Source organism: Telmatherina bonti, assembly GCF_933228915.1.
Source record: "Telmatherina bonti genome assembly, chromosome: 5".
NCBI lineage: Eukaryota > Metazoa > Chordata > Actinopteri > Atheriniformes > Telmatherinidae > Telmatherina > Telmatherina bonti.
The window spans coordinates 17,021,527-17,046,786 of NC_136623.1; the positions used below are offsets into that span (position 1 = coordinate 17,021,527).

Here is a 25,260-nt window from a genome sequence, read left to right on the forward strand (position 1 = left end):
CATTTAGAATGTTTATTATGCCACTAAATTAGTGGTGGGGGATGATGAGGTGAATTGAAGGGCCATTAATAAACACAGGAGGTTTGTAGTTGTATTGAACCTGCTCTGAGAGCAGAAACATCCTATTGAGGGTAGTGTGATGGCTGAAAGTCTTATATTCTTGCTCACAATGGAAGCGTTCAGTCTTTAGCTGGGATTTCCAACTGGGATTTCCAGTATCTCTCAACCTCCCACAGAGTGTTGCTACTGTCAACACTGTAAAAGTCTGTTTGCCCAGGACAGGAGGAGTTGGAGGGAAGGATAGATTGGAGCGAGGGAGGCCACGGGTAAGGTTAATTTTGCAATGGCTGAGAAGTGGAGGTAAGCTTTATCCAGATTGTCTGGAGGCAGTGACCCGCGCTGTATACAGCCTGATTACTCCGTCTCTTGTTTGAATTTTAAGATTGAATTTTATCATGCACTCAAGTATGTTTCCAGAAACCGCACCACACACCCACCCACCCACACACACACACACACACACACACACACACACACACACACATTTTTCAGCTCTCATTTCCACACTCTTATGCCCTTGTCTTTCCCCTTCACCCTATCTCCCTGCCAGTAGGTTTACCCCTTTCTCTCTATCCCTCTATCTGTCCCTCACACACAGGCTTTACCAGCCTGCTGAGCATGATGACCTGTTTTTTTTTTTTTTTTTATCAAATAGAGCAATAGATGGTTAAGAAAACAGCCAAGGGATAAGGGATGTAGAGAAAGAAAAGAAAAGGGGAATGAATCAAGGCGTGCACCAGTGGCCTGTTATCTCATTACAGCGGTACTGGCTTGTCATGCCCGACTGACTAGCCCCCTAAGGAGCACCCTCGCCCCCTTATAAGACCCCCTTTATTCCGCAAGCACTCTCGCATTTCAGCTTGGACACAAAGAAGGGCAATTCTCTCTAGTTTCCGAGCTGTCCAGACCCGATATGTCATATGTGTGCTGGCTCAACACGATCAGACCTACAACACGGGTCCAGACTCGTACACAACTGCCTTGTTAGTGCTAGTTATGAAATGATGCTTGCAGATAATGGAGGCTAATAGTGAGAGTGGATATCAATTTGTTCCACCATTTTCACCCTATTCCAGCCCTCTAACATGGTCCCATGTGGGTATTAAAAGAGGAACTCAAGAGGGAGCTGCTGTCAGCTAAAGTAGTGGAAATGGTGTTCCTCTCTCTGGCTTTTCTCCCTCTTCTGCCAAAATGAAGGCTTATTAGACAAGAAGGGAGGGCTGTTTCTAAATGAGATGAGGCAGAGTGCTACTCAGCACTCCTACAGACTGAATGAGAGACAGACGAGAGGAGGTGAGAGACTGAAAGAGGATGCAACAGACAGGGAGAACGCAGACAGAGCATTTCCACTCGGGTGGAGCAAAAGTTTTGGAAACAGAACGAGCAGTTCCACTACAGTAATTACAGCAAAGTGCAAAAATATAAAATAAACTGAGGGTTTTTATTGGAAAGGGAGAATCCATTCTAAGAGTTTATTGTCTTCTCTTAGGACCCTTAGGGATCTGTTGCTTATGCATTTGTGAGAGTTCTGCTTTCAATAAATAACATCCAGGTGGTATCCTTCCAAACTAAACACATACACTCAGACATAGACTTAAACCACTCTGGCTACTACAGACATGACACCCACACTCTGGACCTAAAAACACCACAAGGCAACCACAGGGTAAAATCAGACCAAAAAAAAAAAAAAAAAAAGACATGGTAAAAAGCAAATGAAGGGGTCTGACAAAAGTCAAACTTTTGATTTGCATTACAAACTGTGACCAGGCTTCGAAATATGTATGCTCCAACCCATGTACTACACACCTATTTTTATTTTCTAAAGAGTTAACATGAGCAGGAGGGTGCATCAAAGTGAAGCTTAGGCAACTGCATTTTCATCAAGATAAGACACCTTCAGCTGGTCCCTAACTAGACCAAATCCAGTTCTCAGGATCAGCCTGTCGTGTGTTGCCAGGTATCGCTGACAGAGACTGAAATATTAAAGACGAGAAACCTTTTTTTTTTTTAAATTTGTTCTTCCCACACATCTACACACAGACACACCTACAGACCCACACATACATCTATACACATACACACCCATTCTAACAGATACAGAACCAAAAATTTAGTCCGCCTCCAAAACCCTACCCTAAAGACGAGAAACCTTGCAAAGGCAGGCATGACCTAAACATGTGTCCCAAAGACACAGAAAAAAAACACTGGGGTATGGTTTAGACAGTCTGTCATCAAAGTAATGCTACCTGGAACATCCTTAAACCAAATCTTTGGTGGAGCCTATTTCTTTTGGGAATATTTGGAGTCAAAAGTCTGCACATGAAGATATTTAAACTCAAGTGATTTTAATGATACAAAGCAATTATCAGTAAAAAAAAAAAAAAAAATGTAAAAGTATACCAGACCACTTCTGTGCCAAAGACCAAATGCTTGATCTTTATCTGATGGTGCAAAAAGATGATTAGATATTACAGGAGAGAAGCTGTATATTTGTCACGTTAAAATATTTCCTAACTGGCCCCAGAACATTATTGAAGCTTTGACCACTGAATTTGAATCCAGTTCAGCTGCCTTAATATTTAATGGAAGGAGGGCAGCAAATATTGAAATCAGGGAGTGTAGCTCTTAGTTCCATATCAGCCCAGATTAGTCCTGCCTTATCTGCAAACATAGTGATCCAATATGTCAACTTCACCATGTTGGCTGTCTAATCATGAAATAGAGTTAGGTAGCCCCAAACCAACTTCGGATCAACCTTGTTTACGTATGCAGGTTTTTTATTCCGTATGATGAAAGAGGTGATGCGAAAAAATAAGATAGGAGAAATATAGTGATAGTTTAAAATAAAGAAACTGGGTATAACTTTAATCTCACTGCATTTATTCATTTTGCCAAGTAGAATGGAAGATTTGATCATCTAGCCACCTCAGTTTTGGTCTGGTCTGATATGAACTTGTAGTTGTGGGAAAAAGCCTTAGATTAACCTGCTATTTCTATTTCTAGATGAAAAAAAGTGTCATTTTCTGTTTTAAAGGCAAACATTAATAATGTAATCTGTCTTGCCAGATTATTAATTGGGAAAAATAATGACTGATAAATTAACTTCATATGCATTATGCTACTGAATTTTTGCAGTAGACAGAGAAGGTGGGGCATGCTTCTTAATAGGTCCAAAATTAGCAAAGCAGACCTTCAGCATAAAGCAGGATTTTATTACTTATTTCACACCTGGATACTCTTTAAATATGTGAAATGTTTGGGCAGAGGTAAAAGTCATCTTAAGGTCTTACTTTTTAAAAAAAAAAAATTTATATTTTAATACTAAGGTGTCCCAGTTTATCTGTTAATAATGTTACAGTCATCAATTTAATACTACTACTACATCATATAAAAGTGAACAGTAATGTCCATGTTGCTACACTTGGATAAGAAATCATAATTTAATTTATTATCTTTGAAGCCAATAACATTGACAAAGCATAATCAGTGTTCTGACATTTTTTCTGTAACTAAAAATACTTTCCATGATCAATTAATCTGCTTTACATTGTCAGACATGCACTGATTAAACTTTGCAGCTCAAATTAATATCAGTGATGGATGACAGGAAGGGTAGAGCTGTCGTCATCACATTACAGCTTTCCACCCTGGTGGCCTGAGGAAAATCCACAGAGAACAAGATAGTGAGCGAGCGACAGCATCTTGGTGTTATTTACCCATAGTCCCTTGCTGTGTTTACTTCAGCTTGTGCAGTGTGTGTGTGTAACCTGTCCACACAGGAAATGGCCCATTGTAAGGCCAACAAAACACTGTGGTGCTACAATTCAGTGTGAGATGACTGCTGGGGGAAAAAAAGGTGTCAGAAGGAGATGATGTTTGGGAAAGTGAGCTGTTGAGATATAAAAGGCCGGTAAGTGTGTTTGCGCATGTCTTCAGCTTTTTATGAATCTTAACAGTGTGACCCTGGAAATAGCTACTGTAAATAGAACTCATCTCTGTGCTCATCAGTATTAAAATACACATGGGTTGGCAGTACAGTTCAATTTAGTCTATGTGTGTGTGTATCTAATTGTAGAGTCCAACGTGGACATTTGAGACCTATGCAGACATGCTGGCCTGCTTTTACCTTTTCCTCACTGTACAACTTATCTCAAATCTTACTTCCCCTCTGAAACACAAGTGTGAGAGTAGTTTTTTTTTTCTTCTTCTTCAAAATAAAACACTGTAAACTATTGTATTTTTAGACACACACACGCATACAAATCCAGTAATGTTAGCGTGGTACTTCCAGTAGGTTTTTTATTACTCTAAATGGATAGAAGAGCTATTTTATGCAGAGTATTTATCTGCGCAGCATGTTTGGAAATGACTTCCAGAAAGAATTGATTCAAGGATAGATGCAGAGGGGAAGCGAGAGAGACGGCAGAGGCGGCAGCACTTTGTCCTAACCCTTTTAGTGAGATTAACTGTAGTCTTAATGTCTCTCTCCTTATTTATACTGAGTCAGCTTCTACCATCCCTCCTTCCTCTCTGTGACAGTAATCTGGCATGACTGTTTGGCTATTTTCAGACTGCCTAAAACTGGATTTCGGTGCAGAGAAAAAGAAGAAAAGGAAATCAGACTTTTTGCAAACTGGATCTGTATAACAATTAGAGGTTAGTTAAAAATGGGATTTAGATTGATTCATAAAGATTTCTCCATCTTTGCATACTGGTCTTTTAAAATTGGATCAAAATATTTTATGTGCACCATTTGCAAAGCGACATCCAAAGGCAAAGTCAAGGCCAGAGTGATGCCAGTGTTGGGAGGAATCAACGCAGCCACTGGCACGAACCAATGATAGATACATTCAAACAACAGTTTGCTCGCAGTTGAGGTGAGGCTTCTGGATGGGACCACAGCTACTCTGGCATGGTTATGTATGGTAGTTACTGACATCTACACCATTACCATGGCAACCTGTGGTTGGTCTGAATATCAAACCTGATCTCATCACTTGCAAAAATCATTTCTAAATATTTGATTTACCTGCAGCTTCAGCGTCTGAGTTTAAATGGGGTTTCATTTAAAAACATGAAGCAGAGTGATGATCAGCATGAGCATGACTGGAGGAGATTTTGTCTTATTTAAAATCACTGAAATGTAATTCTGGCAGGTTTGAGGCAGCTTGACAAGTGTATGTTTTTAGTCACAACATTGGTTAAACCAGGTGTTTACACTGCACAGCTAGTCAGCAACAGGAAAAAAGTGGTGTAAATAACAAATTTATGTTTCATTATTAAGATACAATATGCAACTCTAGCAAAGATCTTTAAAAAATTTTATTATTAAAGCCATGTTTTTAACTAGTATCTACATTTTTTTAATGAACACTGAGATCTTGTGTGTCCTTCAACAGTGTCTCTGGAGACAAATGAGTTTTTATTTAAAAAGAAACGTCAAGGACAGTCCAATAAGATTCAATGCTGTCCCATCTCCCCCCTTCACTTCTTACAGTAGTTGTTTTAGCTTTCACTACACAGTAAAAACTAAATTACCACAAGAAGTGCTTCAGTTAGATGTCCTTCATCTGGGGATTGGTGCAATAAATATAGAAATGCTTCATTCAAAGCATTTAAATGTCCAAATGAGTTTAGAAAGGGCTGTATAAACACATTTTAGGAAACTAAATCAGTAAGAGTCGGTACTCTTCTCAAAACAGGTCAAAGTACATATATAAACTCGTTTACCTTGCTTGATAATCAATCATCTTTCCAGGGCAATGTTTTCCTTTTTGGGATCCTGTGAGCAATTTACAGTGTTTTCTGCCTCTCCCATCACTGAATGCACCTCATTACGACACCCCATTATGGACGCCAGCAAGATTAGCAGCAACATATGCAGGCAGATTGCTTCTGCCAAACACTGCATATCATTGTGGCCCATTAAAGCAAGTCATTTACCTTGATAAATGGGTAGAGGCAGAGTGAAATTGAAAAGACACAGGGGACCCTCTCTTCTCCTCACTTCATCTTTCTTCTCCTCTTTTGCTTCAGTGTTAACACCTCGTTTCTCCCGTGCGCGCGTTTGCTATCCTCTGAGACCCTCTAGCTTTCTTAACTTGCACTCATCCAAACTTTGTATCCCACTGCTCAACACTGTTACTGTCAAACTCTCCCACTCATTTATTTTTCTACCTCTCCCTCCACTCCTTCCCCCTTTTTTGTCCTATTTCTAAATTTCTTTTTTTTTTTTTTTTTGCCAGGGGCTGTGTTCCAAGGAAGGAGGGGAGTAGTTAGAAAAGACCAGGAGAGATGGGGGGGAGAAAGGGACAGGGTATGGTAATTGGAGTGCCTGAGGCGAGAGGGGTAGAGAGAATGGGGAGAGGAGAGAAAGAAGGCCCTGATTCAGGGGCCCCTGAAACATTAAATATTAACACCTTTTCTCATCTTTGCCCCTTTAGTGACATCCACTGATTGGGTTCTCAGTCGATCAGGACACACACACACACACCCGCACACACTTACCCTTTCCCTTCCTTCCCTTTCTCACCAAATTGAGTTCCCTCTGAAAATGAAAGGCAGCCAGGAGGAGACATACTGCGGTAATTGGAGACCTTCTATGTTTTGTGCCCTTTGATTTAAAAAGCAACGAAATTCTACTTGATATTTTTTATCCAATCTTGCAAGTAATTCACAGCTATATTCCCAGTTTTTTGGGTTTTTTTTTCCTCCTATAGCTTCACTCGCATAAGAACTGTGATAGACGCAAGACATCGTCCATTGTTGTGCTAACTTCCTGCTAATAGACTCACTTATAACGGCAACAGATTGTGTCAGCTAAAACATATTAGCTGTATAAATGACCTAGATATTCTGCGTGAGAAATGAGCTGAGTTTTACTCATCTAATTCTAATGGGGAAGGACACTTTGGTTTATCGGTGGGGTGATTTATCAAAGCTACTTTTCCAGAAGCACTTACACAGCACTAAAACTCACAGGATTCATGCATTCATGGCTCTATTATTAATCTCTTTATGAGATGTATTTGCTTTTCCTTTTTTTTTTTTTTCATGCAGCTATTGCTTGCTGCAGAGGAGGGCAGGAGACTGCAATGTCAGCTGGGTAAATTCATATTCCTCGCACGTGCTCCGTCTCTGTTTTTGGTTTGTGTTCTTTTTTTTTTTTTTTTGTTTGTTTTTTTTTTTTTAATTTTTTTTATTTTTATTTTTTTACTGTTTTCATTCCATCTCTCCTTGTACTGACTTTCTCCTCCTGACTCATATGCTCGTGTCTGATGTGGACAAACACGCCCTCTCTCTCTCACACACACACACACACACAAACACTCTCACTGACTCCAAGCTACTCTTTTGAAAGGGGTTGACTTCTCACCCTGTTGCTGGGGTTGCAAGAATGACGGGGGGGGGAATCTCTCAGTGGACAAAAGAGTGCGTGAGGGAGCCAACCTTGTAGCCCACTTCATGCTGTTTGTCTTGAACTCCCAAACTGTGGTGAGATGACACAACACACACACACACTGGTAAAGCCATGATTTATCTATCACAGCAGCAGACACTACAATGTTACCTCTTTGCCCTCCACTCTAACATAAGAGAGACTGGCCTGAGCCCAATCTCCACCCTGTTGCCTTTCCTCTAAAAGCTTATTGTAGAAATTGTTGCCACAGTTGCCTTAATTTGTAAGCTTAAAAGGAATCTTTCTGTAAAAAAACAAAAAAACAAAACAAACAAAAAACCCCCTGAGAAATAGGATTACTTAGAAACAACACATTACCAGTGAAAAAAAGAGGAAAGAAAGCCACACATCAAGTATACAGCCTGTATAGTCTCACTCGCTTTAACATTATGGTAAATATCTTCCCAACACTGTCCATGCCTGGTTTGTGATCATTTAGTTGTAAGTAGGACAATCACATGCATCATTAACTTTATTATCAACTTTGGACGCGTCTATCAGCAAAGTCTACAGAAATGCGGGTTCATGAAAAGGTTGCTTAATGGTGTTGAAAAGCCTGCACGGTGCTGTTTTAAGCCCTCACGCTCTTGCTACGTAACCGACTCCAAAAACAAACTTTAAATACGTGAAGAAATAAAAACTTCACAAATACACTGGAAAGACTTTGCTGAACTGACAGCAAGGTTGTACTGGTTGTGTCTGCACTCTACTGCAGAATGAAGCAGTGAAACCGGGAAGCAGATGACTGCACAGAAAGAAAATATGAAATATAGCAGACTTTGTCAAAGAACTAAGAACGAGTTGATGAAAACTTTGTTGCAGCAGTAACATTGGCTAAGTTTGATGTGTCACTTGGGAAAGAAGAGAGAAGGACAGACAATAAAAGTAAGGAGACTTCTCTAAGTGGTGGAGTCATGGATTCTTCAGCTGCGCTGAACATCAGAATGATTTTTCTCACCGAAAAGCTCGACTCTGATTCATGATGCTGACTTTACAGCGAGGTTAACAAGGTCCAGCCGTGAAGCAGAATGTTACACTGACAAGATTTCTGTGGTTGTCTTGGTATATAAAGACCTTTGAATTTGAAAATCTGCTACCAGGAGTTTCTGAAGTGGTTCACTGCCCTCCACATAAGTTGCTCGGCTTCCTAGATCATTTGTAGTCATCCCACTTTGCAGTGACTCACCGCTCAACGTTTTAAGACGTTAAGTCAGATGTACAGATGTGAAGTTTAAGGTTTTATTGCAGACGATGTGAACTGCAGCTTTTTGCTAATCGGCTTGTGTTTGAGTCAGCTGCATTACGTCAACATCATGTCCTCGGGAACATCAGACCTTCCAGACTCATTTTCTCGCCTCCCTCTCACCCTGTCCTCTGCCTCTCCTTCCTTGTTTGAATAGAAGCTCATCCCCTGAATCTAAATAAAGTGAACCATGTTTTAAGTGCTAATCACATCAGCACCATTTAAAACATACTTTGCACATCAGACATGAAAGATGAAACAGATTTGAAGTGGGAGGGTTGATATAAGAACTATGAATCTGCAGCCTGACAGAAGAGACAATTGAAGCTAAGACAATAAAGAATCTTCAAAGTCAAAGGATCTTTTATCTGATTAAAATCTGCAGTGTTTACTCCTGTTTTCTTGTGGAACAGACTGAGTAGCTGGTGGTTTTAGTGCCAGTAAATAAACAAAGGGATAAGACAGACTTGGACAGGCTGGGATAAAACTCTCAGCTGTAACCTGAATGTGCGTGTGATCGTATGTGTGTGTTGCTGCAGGGTCCCAGGTGTATGTTTTACTTCTACTCAGGTGGTACATCAGTACAAGCCCAGACAGGAAGACAGGCAAGACATCTATTATCCTGTAATTGTGGAGGTTAGCTTGTGGCATCAGACTATCAGGGATCTGTATATCTCACCTTTAATCAAGGCTCCTGCCCCTAAAGACAAAGAAATGACACATAACCCTCATAAAGTACAGGAAATCCATAAAAAAATGTGGGCACCCAGTTTCACCGTGTAATGAAATACAAGCACTGAACATGTAATTGTGTTTGTCTCCAATTAGAGCCCCAGATATCATCTTAGAAGCACAACAAAGCTTCTGTTATGTGTAGAGGCTTTTTAAAGGCCTGTGAACAGTCAGATAAGATTTATAAGACTGAGGCTGAATTTCTCGTTGTGACTGGTACATAAAAGTGCTGCTGCCTTTAAAAAAACACAAGATTTCTTTAAAGAATTCTTGTAAACTTTATTCCTGTGTTTTTGAGTGAATTTGACTGTTAGGAGTTCTTAAATGTGCAAAGAGTATCTGTGAACTTGACATTTTCTCTTTGGAGAAGATGCGAGAACACTTCATTCCACCCTAAATCAGAATTTATGAATTGCCTGACTTTCTAAGGCCGATAATACACATATAAAGGAATTAGTCATGGTAACTTGTATGTAGAGTTTTTACATACTTTGTGGGTCAGTCTTGGAGAAGTTTCCTTTTCATTGCAATTAAAAGCAGTTTACCCCCCCCCCCCCATATTCCGGCTGACCATAATTTGTTTGTACTGGATTGGTGATTTGTAAACACATGAGATGTTAAGTACAGACTAGGATGAGATTATGAGCAGGTCCAGATATTAGATGTATATTTTTTATATTACGTGTTGAACGTGAATTTTCTTCTTTTCCTTTTTTTGGCCATCGCATCGGGATATTGTTCCTTTAAAGTGACCAAATAACAAGAGTTTTCTGAGTTCCTGAGAAACGCTCTCTTTGACTGGCAGCCTTTACCTGCATTGTTCATTTGGTATATTTAACCAGATAACCTTTTTGCTGTCACTTTACAAGATATCAAAACAACCTGGAATGCAAATGTAGTTTTATTTATTAAACTAGATCCTTATAAATAGAAGCTTAATAGTTTAGATCCTTTGTGTGATTAGATTTTCCTTTGAAGAAAAAAACACATTTTCTGTACCTTCGTAAAGTGTCATTTTGGATTCCTGAGTTATTCCAGTTTTCTACTTTCTTTATCGTCTCTGTGTCAGTCTCTTTGTTTCTCTGTCTCATGCATGTAGTGAACAGTATTGAGGTTCTAATTATCATCAGATACGTATCAGTTCTTCCCTCTCAAAGGTCAACACTCAGTTGGAAACCAGCAGAGATCGCTGCACCGTCTTGTATGCGTAGATCTTCGTCAGTACACTTAACCACTACAGTTTCCACTGATGTGTCTTTGCCTTGTTTCACTTCTTTTTATGTCTCTGGTTTTTGACCAAAGTTGCACTTCTTCATATTTTATAAGTCCAATTTTTTTTTTCTTTTCTTTTTTTAAGCTGGGAAACGTTCTCTCACGTTTGCTCATCTGTCACCTCCGTGGTTTGGGGTCTCACCATGTCTTTCTCACTCCATCCCCTGCCTCTCTCCATGTAACATTTATTGTTGGTGTGTGAGATGAGGTGTGTGAGTCTGGTGTGTGTGGCTCGCAGCAGCTGCTACCCGTGCTGCACCTGTTCTTGTCTCATCAGTCAGTCGTTGATGGACTCCAGGCCTTACAAGGACCCACCCCAACACTGGCAGTCCCAGCTGGGTACACACCCACACATACACACACACACACACACACACACACACACACACACACATGCACATACAGTCGACACACATCTCATTTTATATATATATGTCCACGCTTCTACTACTCTGAATTATCACCTACTCAAACTTTAAGAGGGAAGAATGAATTAAAATTGAAGAAAAAGAAAGAAAATATCTCAGGATTTTGAAGAATTGCATCAGCTAACTCATTTTTTATCTATAGAGGGTTATATTTTGTGCTCTTTTTGGTTTTGCTCTGTAAATACAGCGTCTAAACATGGACGGTGGGAATGCTTAGTTTTACCCCGTCGAACAAACATCGGCATCTTTACAGAGAGAACCTTTTTCTGTTTATTCTGTCTGCATTACAGCTGTCCCCCTGGGGTGGATTTTTCTGAGATAGATCGAGTTTGTCTGCCAAAATGAAACTCGCTGAGCAAACAGAATTTTCTAAAACAATACAAACCGTTCCCATCTCGCAGGGCAAGTAGACTGATGCGAGCGCTGAGTGAATGCGAAAGGCCTGTAAACACAAGATGCGAATCTGGTTCAGCTTGCACCCTTGAGGGGAAGAGAAATAGATAACTCGCATTAGTAAGCTGAGGTAACCCTTCCATGCTGTGCAACCACAAACACATCCACATGTGCAGGCCCTCTGGCACACCGTAGCTGTGTTGATAGTAGCCAAATGCAGCAAGAAGGACACTATGGAAACAACTTTGGAGTTGGTTATAAGCCTTGCAGTCAGTTTCATTCGTTGATGTCACCACAGCAACATGTTGTAGGCTGTGTAGGATCCAGCTAAAGTCATTTAAAAAAAAAAAAAAAATGGCTTTGTGCTTCTGTAGCTACTGAATAACCTCTGAGCATAAGGAAAAAAGGGACTATCAGCCTTTTAAACAGAAAGAAAGGCAGCTATAAATAGATTTAGAGAAATATTCCAGACTGATCAGAGAAGCTGCTGATCTGTATGGCGAATACTGGTTTTGTCATGACCTCGTGCTGCAGGTGACTCACTTCATCATGATATTGAGGCAATGTCTTCTGCAGCTGAACTCGTTTTGCTTTGCCAACAGTCAAACACACTAATCCTGTTACAGTTTTGGACCACACACAAACATGTATACATACACATACATTGGACTGACATTCCTCGCTCGTCAGGTATCACAACACACTTCCTGTGCCCTTCCCAGCTTTATGCTTGGATAATGTTAATCTTCTAAAAGTTCCTCATGGCAGCGTCGGTGCAGATTTTTATCATCTATCTGGATATATGCAGTCTGAAATCAAGCACACTTCCCCTGGACGTGTAGCTCCGTCATCCAGGTGTGTACAGTGTATTGAATTACCCAGCTCATCAATCACCCCTTGCCTGAGTGGTGTTTGGGTTAGCAGGAAGACAACAGCTAATATCAATGAAAGGAAGGTTATGGTGACTTCACTCAGAGGTGTAGGTATATGATGGTGACTTTCATGGAGTAAATGGCTTATTTTATGCTGCCTTTTGTATCTTTCATTAAATCTCTTTTTATTTTCTCCTTCTTTTCTTGGTTTTCTTTCTTTTGCTATGTAGTGAATCCTTTGTCTCTGTCTTACAAATATGCCACAAAGTCTGAGTTCTGGGTATTAAAAAATGCTCTTTGAGATTGAGCAATAAAAAGGAGGAGAGTTCAAGAGAGAAAGAAGCTTCTGGTTTGATGTCCACAGTATGGAAGTAGGTGAGGCAAAAACAAGGGGGGGTGGCATAGAGGGGATCCAGGTGGTTCTTTTCATAGTGAGAGGCACTTTCTTGCATGTGTGTGTGTGTCAGACTGAAGGAAAAAGAGATGCAGGCTGAGAGGAGAGTTGAAGAAAAAGGCAAGATGAGGCAGACATAGGGTATTAAAGTTGGTTTCACATTAACTTTTCAGGAGATGTGGGACTGACACGACTCTCTGGGTCTCCTCCGCTCTGCCATGCTGCTTTAACTGCAGAGTCTGGATGTTATTTTTCAGCACACAGTATACTTAACTGTAGCCTTTTGGGCTGGTTCAGTTGCTCATAAATATCCCATGCATTATAGATATACTGTAAAAGTGTCTGTGTTTGCGTGCGTGTGTGTGTGTGTGAGTGTTTGTATGGGTGTGTACAGGTCACAGTCTGACCGTCTTGTTCCCATCTGTCTTTCTACCCGGTCATGCGCCCCATCACACACCACCTCACACACACTTTCACTCTCTTTGGCTAAATCCTATTATCTGGCCTGCATCAGCTAACGAGACCCCCATGCAGCTTACCAACCCGCCCACCCCCCCATACACTCCAGTAGCACCCACTGCTTTCTTTCTTCCTTTTACTCTCTCTGACACACAGTGACAGCCAACAGCCTGTGTCTCTAAGTACACAAACACTTGAGTGCTCACACACACACACACACACACACACACACACACACACACACATGCCGCTCTAGGCTCAGATTGGACAGAGGACTCCCTAATTATGCTTTAATTGCCTGTGTCTATCTGTCCAGCAGCCTCCTGTGTAAAACACAGAGCAGCAGATTGATTGATCATTATGGGCTCAACATATTGTGAATGACAACAAAAAATGCATATGCAGGGGAGGGGTGGGGGGCGGGGGGGTGAGCATGAGCAAAAGAATAAAATCAATTAGAAATGAGTTGGCAAAGGGAGCAGGATGCTGTGCAGATGAGTTCTGTTGATTTATATTTTCAGACTAGATTTTTCCCTTCTCACACATATCCGCACACCCAGTCCCCCTCATCTTATTGTTTGTTCTGTAATTCTCACACTTTTACACAGATTACATTGACTGATAATGGTTTACAAAAATTACTTAGAATAACAAAAAAAAAAGGTATTTCGCTGCTTTAACAGTGAGAGTTCAGCAATTTTAATCCGGTTATGTTTGGAAAATTTGCATCACTGGTTAAAAAAAAAACTATACTTCATATGTGATGCAAGAATAAAACAGATGTTTCTGTTTCCACAGGAACTGAATTATGATCACCAAGCTGTGAGTTTCACTGCTTAAACTTAGAAGTCAGCAGATGCTAAATGTGAGTGCTTTGTCAACATCTTTGAATAATCAGCAAAGAAACTTATTTTTTTTAATTAGTTGTGAAATTGTCTTGATACACACAGCTGTTGTGTTTTTTAAAAAGGCATTTTTTAACCAAGAAAAGATGGAACTCTTTTCCACATGAAATTCTACTCATATCCAATTGCATCGTAGTATATCATCACATTTTATCTTATCGCATCATATTGCCTTGTATTATTTCATGTAAAATCCTCATTTATTCATTTGTGTCATATCTGGACACATTAAACTTTCTCCCTGATTGCAAACTAAATGAAAAGTCACTAGAAAACTAAAATAATCATGATCAATTCTTTCAATAAGATGGAAATACCTGGGATAGTTGTTAGAGGTATTTTTACTGAAAGCCCAAGAATATCCACAGAGTCGTGCTGAGAATGAAGAGAAATCTACTTCCATAATCAAAGGCTTGAGCTCTCCATGTGTATATGCCAGAAACTCTCTTCATTTCATGTGTGTGTTTTTCCCATGCATCACTTAACAGGAGACCTAGACTCTTAGTGCTGTTTGAAAGCACAGCGCTTCATTCACATTCTTCCCCATTTCTTTGTCTTGTTTTCCATTCTGCTTTGGGACTAAAACAGGATTTATTGCTGGGCTTCATCTTTTTTCCACATGCAAAACATGAAATTCATCTTGTAAAAGTTATGTTGGTATGATGGTTGGTTGGTTGGTTCTGAAATCTGACTGGAAAAGTGGGAGCAGACCCACATTTACTAGTTTACTAGCAGTTTACTAGTGTTTACAAGTAAAGATGGCTGCCCAACAAAACAAGGTTGAATGAAACCAAGCGTCAATCAATGTACTTGTTTAATTGTACATAAATGAGAGTTAAATATTGTGCTTTGTAACTTCACCACAGTGGTTAAGTTTACAAAATGCAGTCATGTCCAAAACTCCAAGTAATCTCTCGGCTAACATCAGGAACTGTTGCTAACATGTTAGCATCTGTAGTCTTAAGCAAAACACAGGGGATCACAGCGGCGTCCATGTTGGTTTTCCAATTCTCCAAATTTGACAATGAAAACAAATAACTAAATATTTTGGGAGAAGGGAGGGGAAAGGGGGGGGTGGGGGGGGGGGGGGGGGTGGTGGACTGGCTTAGGGAAGTGAAAAAGTAAATATGGAGGAAGTGAAAGAATAAAAAAAAAAAACTGGACAGACATGAGACCTGTTCATCAATTGCAAGTTCTTCACTGATTTGCAATATGACCCCTGTCCAGTGTGTGGATTGTGGTGAATCACAGCATCTGACCCTGACAGAATGTGTCTCAATAGCCACACCACAACCACAGTGTATAGTTTCGACAGCTCACCCTATAACTCTTTCTTCAGTTGTGTCCTCTGTCTTCCCCTTACATCCTTTGCTCCCTCTCCTCAGTAGCCTGATAACAAGGTGGCCATTGCTCAGCTCCTCTTATCTCACTTTAGACGTTTTGAGCGAACTCTCTTTCATCTTACCCGTCTGCATTTCTCAGCCTTGTTATTAAACCTTGCCTGTCAAACATCTGTGATTCCCAGAAGTCCATCCTCCCCACTCTTGGCAGTTTTTCACAACAAATAAATTATTCAGCTCTCGAATTTGTAGCCAAGAAATTGACGTTATGATTTATTTACGTTATCATACAGAATGAAGGGGCCATGTTGTTCATTAGCAGTATACATATATGTCCCCAGCTGGAATATTAACTTGTCTTGATTGCTTTATATATAATGATACTGTTTTTGGGAGCTTTGTTAAGTGGCTTTTCACTGTTCTGTTGTAAAAGCACTTCATTTTATAATAAATTTGGGTTTCCCATTCCTGGCTAAATTTGAATCAACCACTTCAGCAGTATAAATAAAATAACACTTGACTTTTCACAGCAGTTAGCCTTTGTTTTGATTCATTAAAACCTCACACTCAGTGAACTCAAGTGTCACCGTGTCTTACCATGACAGCAGATTTATGCTACTGTACTCTGCACTGACTTCATTTGCAGAAATGGAACTCTTTGCCTTCCTCCACCTCTCCATTCTCCAACTCCCTCTTTCCCAGTCTCCCCTCAAAAGTAATGTTGTCTAGTTGGTGCATTGTTTATCTATAGGTGCACAGAGAGTGTTACAATATTCCTTTCTCCACGTGAACTAATCCTGGAATTATTTATTAGTCTAGTTGCATACTATCGCATAGAAATCTTGAACACTGGGTGCATCTTAATGTCTCTTTTGAATGGGAAGCTCTGGCAGTGCCAGTCACAAAGGCCCTGTAGATTCTTTTTGGGTGCCTAAACAGCATGTGGATTTTGCCACTTTTGAGTTCTGCTGCAGTCTTGAAACGCAGCTTGGCCAACAATTTCAGAAGTGTTGTAGAAATTTCTTTTAATATCTGAGACCTGATGCCTTTGAAAATATATTAACTGCTTGTCGTCCAGCGTAATAGATTTTAGGTGGATTTTTATTTTATTTCAACAATGATCTACATTGATGAGAATGTTTCACTGGTAGAGAGTGTTTGTATTATTCTGTAGCAAGCATACATCTGTATAGCTGAACATGTGTGGTCGACCTTCTTGCATTACCCTGGTGTCATTTTTCATCTGTTGAATTCTACGCCTGTATGTGTGTTTACTGTATTGTGCATTTGGAGGGGGCTTCAACTTTGCATTGATAAATGTGTGTGCTGTAGCTGTGTGTGTGTATATCCTGGGAGGTACTGTGCTATGACATCGGGTAATCATAGACTGCTGCCTGTTGGTGCTGATGGGGGTGTGAGGAGTGATGGGGGCAGACTGCCTTAGGCATGGCAGGAAAAGGTGTTCTCCAGTGTATATACAGTGTCTCATGGCCACCACATGGCGGTCCCCAGTTCTCATAACACACTCTTGAAACATTCGGAAGTCTGTAGTGTATTAAACAAACACGCAGGCTTTTGATAGAAGTGCACGCAGGCAATTTGTACTCATCGTTGTTTTATTTTTTAATATTTCCCTGTCTGCTGCTCTTTAAGACACAGAACAATTTTTTTTAATGCAACTTTATTACTTACAATGTTAATATCAATCCCTATAATATCTGCACTTTCCCTTCAGGGAGTCGTTTCATCTCAAGTTTTCAATCTTATTCATCCCCATGCTCTTGTGTCTTCATTTCTACAGCTTGCAGTGGGGCTATTGTCGTGAAAGTTTCTAATAAAGAGGAAGTGATGAAGGGAGAGACAGCCAAACTGCCCTGCACATACACTGGCACAGACTCACCCTCAACCTTTGTTGAATGGTTCTATGTAAGTAATCCCCAATAACACATTTTCATTCCCCTCAGAAAATTTGTACACTGCAATTTAGTTTGAGAATTGACAGTTTTAGAATGAATTAATTAAAAATAATGTTTTTGGTCCTGTAATTTTTGTAGCTTTGTCCCTTTCCTTGCCTTCACCTGCTATGCCTCATGTTTTCCCCAACTCTTTATTCCAGGAGTACCAGGGAAACAGGATTCGTGTGGCTTACCACTCCAGGTCTGGGGAGAAAACTCTTGACAAAGACACTATTCTGACTGGCCGGGTCGCTATGGGAGCGGACTTCACTTTGACCATCACCGACGTTAAACCCTCAGACGACCGTGTCTTTAACTGCCAGGTCAATGCTGGTGTTGAGGGAGTTAAAGATGCCTCCACCGTTCTTAAAGTCTTCTGTAAGTCAGTTATATGTTTAAAGCAATGTTGAGGTTAAAAAAAAAAAAGGCCTTCACAGAAACACACACAGACACAACTTTTCCTATAGTGCCTGGTTGGGATTTAAGGTTTGATTTGTTGCTGCTTCTGCCATCAAAGGTTTATGACTTCCATCTGTGTGGCATACGTGTGTGTTCATACACTTAATGGATGCTCCTGATAGTCTTTTATATGTGCTCACACAAACACCACAATAAATATTTTAAGGAAATTTATTAAAATTTCTAAATACTGTCTGCATCTGTCAGAAGAAAATAGAAGACTTAGTTCATAGCTTTTCTTTGAAGCCTTCTCTAAAGTCGGGGGATACCAGTTTGTTTTGACAAGTTCCCCAGAGGTCAATTAACCAAAATCTAATCACCCTTGACATAATTGGTGAATAGTTCAATCACACTTGTCATGTCTCATATATCTCTCCTTAATAAGAGTCCAGATTTATCACTAAGATGTTGACGGGGGACCGTGGTGCAGACTGCCGTGTCGTTTCGCCTCCCACAGTAGACACACCAAAAATAAGCAGGGTTCATTTGCATTTCGGATTGAATTGTCAGTCTCTGTGCAGAGGGGAGATTTGTGTTTAGACAAAAGCAAAACAACCATATCTTTAGTCATGCTTCCTGTTGAAAAACAGCCTGAAAGTTATCCCTTAGCATTTACGCCCCAGAGGCACCAATGTTTAAAGGAAACTCGTAAATGAGCTATTTATTGTGAATGGACCAGTCAGTGTTGGACAATACCTCAAAGAAGTGACATTTTACAAAGGCCTTCTCTGATACACATAAGGCCCACACTGCTAAGAAAACAACCTGTCCAACAAACCAGCAATTATTCCTTGTGCACGTTGGACCACTTGACTTATTGAGGGTGAATTATGGTGTGTCTGTACTGCCTGAACTTAATGGGACTGAGTTATGAGGCCTCCTGATTGTTCAGCTGCAGCAGCAATTGCTTCATTTCTATTCCTCAGGAAGCTTATAACAGAGGATAAATAGTATTTACATGGAGTAAAGTCACAGTATACAAAAACCCCCAAAATGAAACAAAAAAGAACAGAAGAGTTAGATTTGTAGAAAACTAGTCCAAAATGTTAACAAAGTAAGAATAAGTGTGTTTGCAATGTATTTGTTATAGGGTTTGCTGTATTTAGGAAGGGAATCACTTCAAATTCATGAGTAGTCAACGAAAAGAAGACAAAAGCTCAGTCCCAGTCCCACCCACTTGGCTCAACCTCAGACTTTGGAGTGTCCTCGACTTGGTAGTGGTCCTTCAGGATGCAGCTACAAGTGATGGAGACTGAAATCTTTATCTAGAAAGTGGACTACCGCTCAGTTTAAGCCCCTGAAACTGTTCCATCTAGAGGTTCTTTTAAAAAACTTCACTTCCAGAAAAAAAGTGGTCCATCCTCCTCAACACAGCAGCAAAACAAAAGATGAGATTATAGTCAAATGGTAGGAGCGGAGGAGGGGGTATTTGGACAGTGACTAAGGACTGAATGATTGAAACAGAAAGAGAAATAGCAACCCATCTACTGTTTATTTACCTAAGCAGTCGACAGCTGCAGGCAGCGATAAGATGACCTTGGACAAGAGAGTTTGGGAATAAAGCAGAGAAACAAGAAGGAACGCTCACACCTGTGGCTGTGTGTGTAAGCCAGGAAGGAGGAAGTGGGAGTTTTCTATGGTGTGACCCTTATCGACTTGAATGAACCAGGTCACAGTGGAATGTCGTGAAGGAGGTTATTTACAGCAATACTTAATTGCAAAGGTTGGAATGTGTGGGGGCTAGGTTATGAATGTGGAAAGTTAGTGACTGTGTTTGCTTGTGCATCACATTTATGAGTAAAAGTATCCTTCCACTGAATAGTAATGATGTAATTTTTTTATTTCATCTCAGTTGCTCCTGAGAAGCCAATACTCACAAAGCCATCAACTCAATCCATTTCAGTGGGAGGAGCAACCAGCTCAGAGGTTTGAATGCTGTTTCACGTGTTGTCACATGACATTAGGTTGGCTGAAGTTCACTTTTCTTCATATGTCTATATTACTCTCATTTTCTCATACAATCAGATTGGCACTTGTGAGGCGAAGAATGGACACCCACAGCCAAGAATCATCTGGTTCAAGGACGACAAACCTATTCCTGAAGAAAAAGACAGAAAGAAGGGTATGCATGCTCTGGCAGCTGGAACTTAATATTCTTCTGTTAACTAACCAGTCAAGTTCATAACCTTTTCTCCTCTCTGCCAGACACCTACATGGTTCTTTCTGTGGTCAAGGAGGATTCTGATCTCTATACCATTAAGAGCACCCTGTACATGCGGCCCACCAGGAACGACAAGGACTCTGTGTTCCAATGTGTGGTGGAGTACAAGCTGCCGAAAGACAAAATTGAAGAAAAGAAATCCGACCCCATGAAAATCAACCTCAACTGTGAGTAGTTTGGAATGTAAAGACAGGAAAAGTGAGAGAATCACCTTTGTGTTAGGATTAATCCTGGGAATGAAAATTACTGCTGTTTGTTGTAGTTACCAGACCAAAGATACACAGCAGATTTTGTTTAGAAATATTAAGCATGCACAGCTAAAATACTGAAGATCTCTGAAAACCATCAATCTATGAATTAAATCCAGTTCATTTGAAAAAAAATTCTATGTTATCTGAAATTACAGCCCATATGCAAACAGTTATTTAGTTGCACATCTATCTTCCTTCTAAGCACTGCACTTAAACACCAGTTGCCCAAGCAGGAAAGCCATGGCTGGATCAAATGCACTACTTAGGCACAAGTTTGGCATCTTGTTATTCTAATTAAAAGGACAGAATTATGTTTTAAAATCTCCAACAAAACCTTTTTTTTTTCACGTTGCCTAATTAAACCTGTAGATTAAATAACATCCTCATTATTTTGGATTAGTAATAAAATAACAATAATCTTGTATCAAATTTTTTGCACTGCTAATTAATCCCTCCAAATGCCTTAGATATTTTAGTCATAGTGGAACAATGCAGCTGCTGATTCATTTTTTTTAGTTAAATAAGGATGTTGACACACAGAAAGAAGGAATATTCACCTGTTTTATGGCTGTTCTTGTCCTAGATCCCTCAAAGAAAACAACTTTTACTCTACTCAACACTCTCCCAATCAAGGAGGGGGACACTGTTGAGATGAAATGTGAGACCGATGGAAACCCCCAACCTTTGTTTGAAATTAAAAAAGCTGTACGTAAACACACAAACTTCTGCACATGAAAAAAAATTATGTTTCCTTTTGTTATTTGCATCCCAGCTTGTCACAAAAAAGTCTTTCTTTCCATATTTAGGATGATACTCACACTGTTCAGAATAGTGTTTTCACAATAAAATCTGTCAAGCGTGATGCCTCTGGTGAGTACCTCTGCGAAGCCCAAGACTTCGAAGCCGACCCTGACGCCGAACTGACAGGAACCATCAACCTCATAGTCAACTGTGAGTGAGCCAAAGACACAGTAAAACATAGTTAAAATGCGTAAAGAACCATTTACCTTGTGTTTGTGCAGTTTCAACCTCACAGTGGGTCATTCTTTTCATCAGTAAAATCATAAAATTAAAGAGGTTGGCATGGAATGGGTTTTAATGGAATCCTTTCAGCAGGGCGATATCCACTTCAATTTTTCACAGTTCATCTGTTACTTTAATGCTATCCCATCCACAGAGCTTAATTTGATCTTATCATGCACATTAAGAGGTGATAGCGTAGAAAAAGACTTAACTTGGGCTTCAAAATAGGCTTCACTTCAGAGTAAGCGTATTATCTTTGTAGTTGCAAAAGATTCAATATTCTGCTCAATACTGCCATTTTAAAAGTCCTATTTCATGGTTGTTTAAGGGATGGGGAGTTTTTTTTTTTTTTTTAATTTAAAGTGACACCACTTATAACTCCTTAAAGAAAGAAAGTCTTGTATCTCAGGCTCTCCTTCAGCTGCTGTTTGTTTTCTCTCTGTTAGACATTGATCTTGTGAGCATCACCCCAGAGGAGCCTCAAGTTGTCGACTATGGGACACAGGTAGAGTGGCAGTGTAAGGTCCACGCATCTGCCCCGTCAACAGTTCAGTGGAAAAAGGTATGTTTAGTGACTTTATGAACCGTTTTACCATTTCTTTTCATCATCATCTGCTGATATAATAGAAATCTGGAAGGATATTAATATATTGCCTTTTGATTTATCGTTTTAGGGCACATTCACATCAGCCTTTTTTATTAGAATCCGAGTCCGTTTGCTTGGAAAGTCTGCTTCGGAAATGTGAATGCGCCAAATGAATTCTGATTCGAATCAAAGAAAGGGACTTAGTCCACCTACAAATTGCAGGTCTTGGTCCATTTCAAGCAGACCAAATACAGGAAGCCAACAAAAAAAAAAAAACCTTCCTGCATTTGGCATGATATTGCATTGTGGGTCGCGATCACATTAAGAGTCCTCTGTCTTGTTCGTACTGCCGTGATTGTTGCAGTGTATTTCTGCAGTATACTTGCATAAGACAAAATAAAAACCCCCAAAACAGCGATAGCTTTGTGCTCCATGTTTAGCTCGCAAGTAGAAGAAACAGCTTTTTCTTCTTCACACGGGTCTTGTCCTCTCTTTTGTGAAATACTAGAGCAGCGCCACCTTTTGTGGGAATGGGGATATATTATTGTAAAGGTTTGGCTCATTTGACCAAAGTGCAGCATGAATGCGATTTCGGTCTGCATTGTTACATCCCCCTACAACTAAGCTTAGTCCCCAACCAGACCGAGTCTGTCGGACTATCCAGATGTGAATGCACCCTTCAACTTCCTGCTTTTATATGTTTAATGCATTCAAGGAGACATATTCCTCAAAAGTTAACATTCGTTCTGAGGGTCTAATGGAATGCGGGGATGTACCATGGTCACATTGCCACAGGGAATTAAACTCAAAGTACACTTCAAATATCTTCTGAACAGTCTTGTTCAGAGCAGCCTTTTTTGGAGGTGAAGTGAACCTTTCCAGTCTACTCAGCCTCACTTTCCTGTTTGGTTTGATTCTGTTCAGATGTGCGTTGCAGCTTTGTATTTGTAAGTATAAATGTGGATATAAATTACTACCGATTATTATCAGAATAAGTAATACTATTTCAGAGAGCCTTATCTAATAGCATACACAGCAAACCAAGCTCACACTTCCTCTCCTGATCCTTTTTTGGGCACAATCTCATTTCAAGTCATTGGTGATGCAGATGTGCAATTTTGAAATATTTGAGTTAGTAGTCACTTCAGAAAACCAAATATAAGATAACCATCCCAAAAAGTTTTTATGTATATATATATATATATATATATATATATATATATATATATATATATATATATATATATATATATATATATATATATATATATATATATGTATATATATACACATTATATATATATATATATATATATATATATATATATATATATATATATATATATATATATATATATATATATATATATATATATATATATATATATATCTGCTCTAAACCAGTTTCTTTGGAGAGAATAAGTGCCTGATGAGATTTTTGTCTATATTTTATATTTTATATTTATATTTTATATTTTATATTTATATTTCTATATTTTATATTTATATTTTATTTTATATTTTGTCTATATTTTATCTATATATATATATATATATATATATATATATATATATACACATTATATATATATATATATATATATATATATATATATATATATATATATATATATATATATATATATATATATATATATATATCTGCTCTAAACCAGTTTCTTTGGAGAGAATAAGTGCCTGATGAGATTTTTGTCTAAGCATTAGGAAAACACTTCATCTGTCCGCAGGGCATTCACACATATAGTAATAGTTGTTTTACCATTAAGTTATCAGCGCTAGTGCTATGATATAATATGAGCTAAATGTTGGCAGCTTTGTATTTGGACATTTTCTTATATTGTTATATATATTTTTAAACGCTGTATCGTCTACAAGCAAACCAAAAGATTATGCTATCTTAAAGGCTATTTAAAGCATCTCAGTACACTCTTAGACCGTAAATACCCATCACTTGATACCCTTGATGTGTTTTGTATTCATCCCTGCTTCTCCACTCGTTATGTGCTCCGTGTTTCTGCAGTGTCAGGACTGTTTTTGTAGCCTGTGTATCTTTTGTTGTGTCTCCTGGGTGTGATAGAAACTGGGTAGAGTATGTATTGTTCTTGAGAAGAAGGATTTCTGTGAGAAGGAGTGTAGAAGAATTCCAAGAGACAGGTTTATCATTGAGGATGATCTGTTATCACTGAGCTGTCAAACAGTGTGTGTGAATACTCCTGTTCTGCTTTCCCAGCACATCAGTGTGCCTTCAGTCTAGATATTTGGAGTGTTATTCTACTCACTTTCAAGCAGAGAGAGGAAAAAGACAGAAAAGCGTGATGATAGTGAGAGTCATACTGGTACAATTTCAGCGTGTTTGTGTTCTTCCAGGGCTCTTCGGTTGTTGAGACAAGCAGTTCTTTCTCCAAAAAAGAGGTTACGTATAAAGATGCTGGAGAGTATCTGTGTGTTGGATCTGTACCGTCTGTGCCAGGACTTACAACCCAGCGCAATGTCACCCTCACTGTAAAAGGTAAACATACTCACCAGATTGATACTCATGCAGTTTCATTCGCAGACCTGCTAGACGAAGGAAACAATCAGTCACATGAGGACCTTGTACAGCTTTCCCCAAAGGTTATGCACTAATTTGCAAATCTCTCAAACCCACTATACAACCGAAACTGTACAAAGACAACAGATAAAATGTTAATAGCAAGCCAGGAACATTCAGATCCAGAAACTTTATTTATCCCCAGGTGGCATTTCAGTATGCTGACATGAATCCGAGCTAAGGACAGGACATTATTCACCCACATACACATAACACATAGATCCATCAACGTCAATTTACAGGACACATCAGCAGACGGCCCAACCATAAAATGTGGCAGTTATGCCGTCAGTGACGTAACAAGTGCAACAGCAGGAATAATTAGATTAAAATAGATTAAAAACATTAAAAGAAAAAACATATGACAATTCACACTAAGTACTGCCACTAGTATTGAAAAGCCAGGTGGCAGGAGAAATAAAGGAATTTGCTTGGAAAATGGTTGGGTTTAAAAAGAGAACCGCAGAGATGCAAATAGATCAGTAGTTTAAGAATGATGTAGCATTTCCATTTGTCCGTTTATGTGCATCTTTGAACTGTAGAAGAAAACTTGACTACCTAGACTGACTACGCATGAAAAAAGAAAGCATCCAA

At 39.4% G+C, this 25,260-nt stretch overlaps 1 protein-coding gene across 1 annotated transcript in view; it reads left to right on the forward strand.

The window, feature by feature from the left end:
• Nucleotides 1-25,260, forward strand: part of bcam (basal cell adhesion molecule (Lutheran blood group)) — a 51,195-nt gene that overhangs the window by 17,808 nt on the left and 8,127 nt on the right. Inside the window, exons 2-10 of the mRNA XM_079241037.1 lie at nt 17,362-17,486; nt 17,677-17,893; nt 19,827-19,900; nt 20,000-20,096; nt 20,180-20,362; nt 21,030-21,151; nt 21,253-21,397; nt 21,916-22,031; nt 24,444-24,585. Of these exons, the coding sequence (XP_079097163.1) occupies nt 17,362-17,486; nt 17,677-17,893; nt 19,827-19,900; nt 20,000-20,096; nt 20,180-20,362; nt 21,030-21,151; nt 21,253-21,397; nt 21,916-22,031; nt 24,444-24,585 (1,221 nt within the window). The remainder of the gene's footprint in view (nt 1-17,361; nt 17,487-17,676; nt 17,894-19,826; nt 19,901-19,999; nt 20,097-20,179; nt 20,363-21,029; nt 21,152-21,252; nt 21,398-21,915; nt 22,032-24,443; nt 24,586-25,260) is intronic.